General features: G+C 35.0%; 1 protein-coding gene across 3 annotated transcripts in view; it reads right to left on the reverse strand.

The window, feature by feature from the left end:
* CAPS2 (calcyphosine 2) overlaps positions 1 to 1,327 on the reverse strand; it is a 36,390-nt gene that overhangs the window by 28,547 nt on the left and 6,516 nt on the right. For all 3 annotated transcript variants that reach the window (XM_019634055.1, XM_019634054.1, XM_019634053.1), the window contains exon 3: positions 91 to 210. In XM_019634055.1, the coding sequence (XP_019489600.1) occupies positions 91 to 210 (120 nt within the window). The remainder of the gene's footprint in view (positions 1 to 90; positions 211 to 1,327) is intronic.

A 1,327-nucleotide genomic window follows, 5' to 3' on the forward strand; every position in this document is an offset into this window, starting at 1 on the left:
CAAATCTTTTCAGTTGAACACAAAATTACAATTGAAAAATACATTTATAACATATTACATCCTCATTTTACATAAGTAAACCCTTCTTACTTTGTTTCATGTAGTGTTCTTTTCCTTAATCGAAGAGGTGTTATGTTGGAAACTGGAAGAATACAAGCACTTTCTTGTTTCCCAGTGGTTACATTTTGTTCTGGATCACTGATGACAGCCCTATACGGCAAAACACAAAATTCGACAATTAAACAGTACAATGAATTGTGCTAGCATTCACATATTTATAAGCAGTTGGAAAGCCCATATCCAAATGCAAATTTACACTGCTATCAGAGTTACATATTTGTCAGACATAATCACATGTGGTGGCATGGTGGGGGTGAAAACATTAACAAAGTGAGTTCATGAAATCATGGAAGGAGATACATTGAAGACTGCAAGTATATTTAATTATTTCAAGAATTTGCTGAAAAATATGCATGTAGAATATCATTCTCACTGCCACCGAGCAAAATAATACTTTTTTAAAAGGTAAACTTAATCTTATTTCTCCCTGAAGACGTACTATTCCAGTCTCTTCTGAAGTCCTGCAATATTTACATGTTTCCTGCAATTTGGCACAGTAAGTGCTAAGATTTTTATATAGTTTTGTAAGGCCTATGAAACTTACGCTAAGTTTTACATTCTTACAGTTAGTCCCACAGTTCCCAAACTGTTCACCAAGTCACTCCAGGGTGCCCCAAGCAACTCACAGGGACACTGTGGAATATTTTTACATTTTTAAGGGAAAAACAGCAATACTCGATGTTTACTGGATACCACATGAACTACTAGCTCAAGGTAATTCACAATTTCAATAAGAAATCATGCTATACTCATTCAGTGATGTCCTCTTTGCAAAGCTGGGCTTTCTACAGTCCTGTGATAAAAAACAAGTGCCACAATGAACAGAAAGTGAGGGAGACAGCATCCTAAACAATTCTAAGGTTTGAAAGACTGTGCAGTGCCCAAAAGGTGTATATGTATCACTAGGAAGTAATCATGGCTATTTAAGAATGAAACAAAAATGCAGTTTTTTTCGATTTATGTGTATAATTTTTTTCAAATGGCCAGTAAGGTGTTAGAAAGTAAATACACATTAAATTGTTTAGACAAAAGTATTTCAAGAATAGAACTGATCGGTATTTCTATTGGCAGGGGAGGGCTGTGAAAAAAACGTACTAAACACAATGAGTACACTGACACAGAAGGTTTGGGAACCTCTGAGTTAGCAACTTGACCAAGGATATGGGTTGTCGTGCATAAAAAAGAAACTTTTCTTTTATTAGTTTCA

This window comes from Hipposideros armiger, unplaced genomic scaffold (assembly GCF_001890085.2).
Source record: "Hipposideros armiger isolate ML-2016 unplaced genomic scaffold, ASM189008v1 scaffold_1485, whole genome shotgun sequence".
Taxonomy (NCBI): domain Eukaryota; kingdom Metazoa; phylum Chordata; class Mammalia; order Chiroptera; family Hipposideridae; genus Hipposideros; species Hipposideros armiger.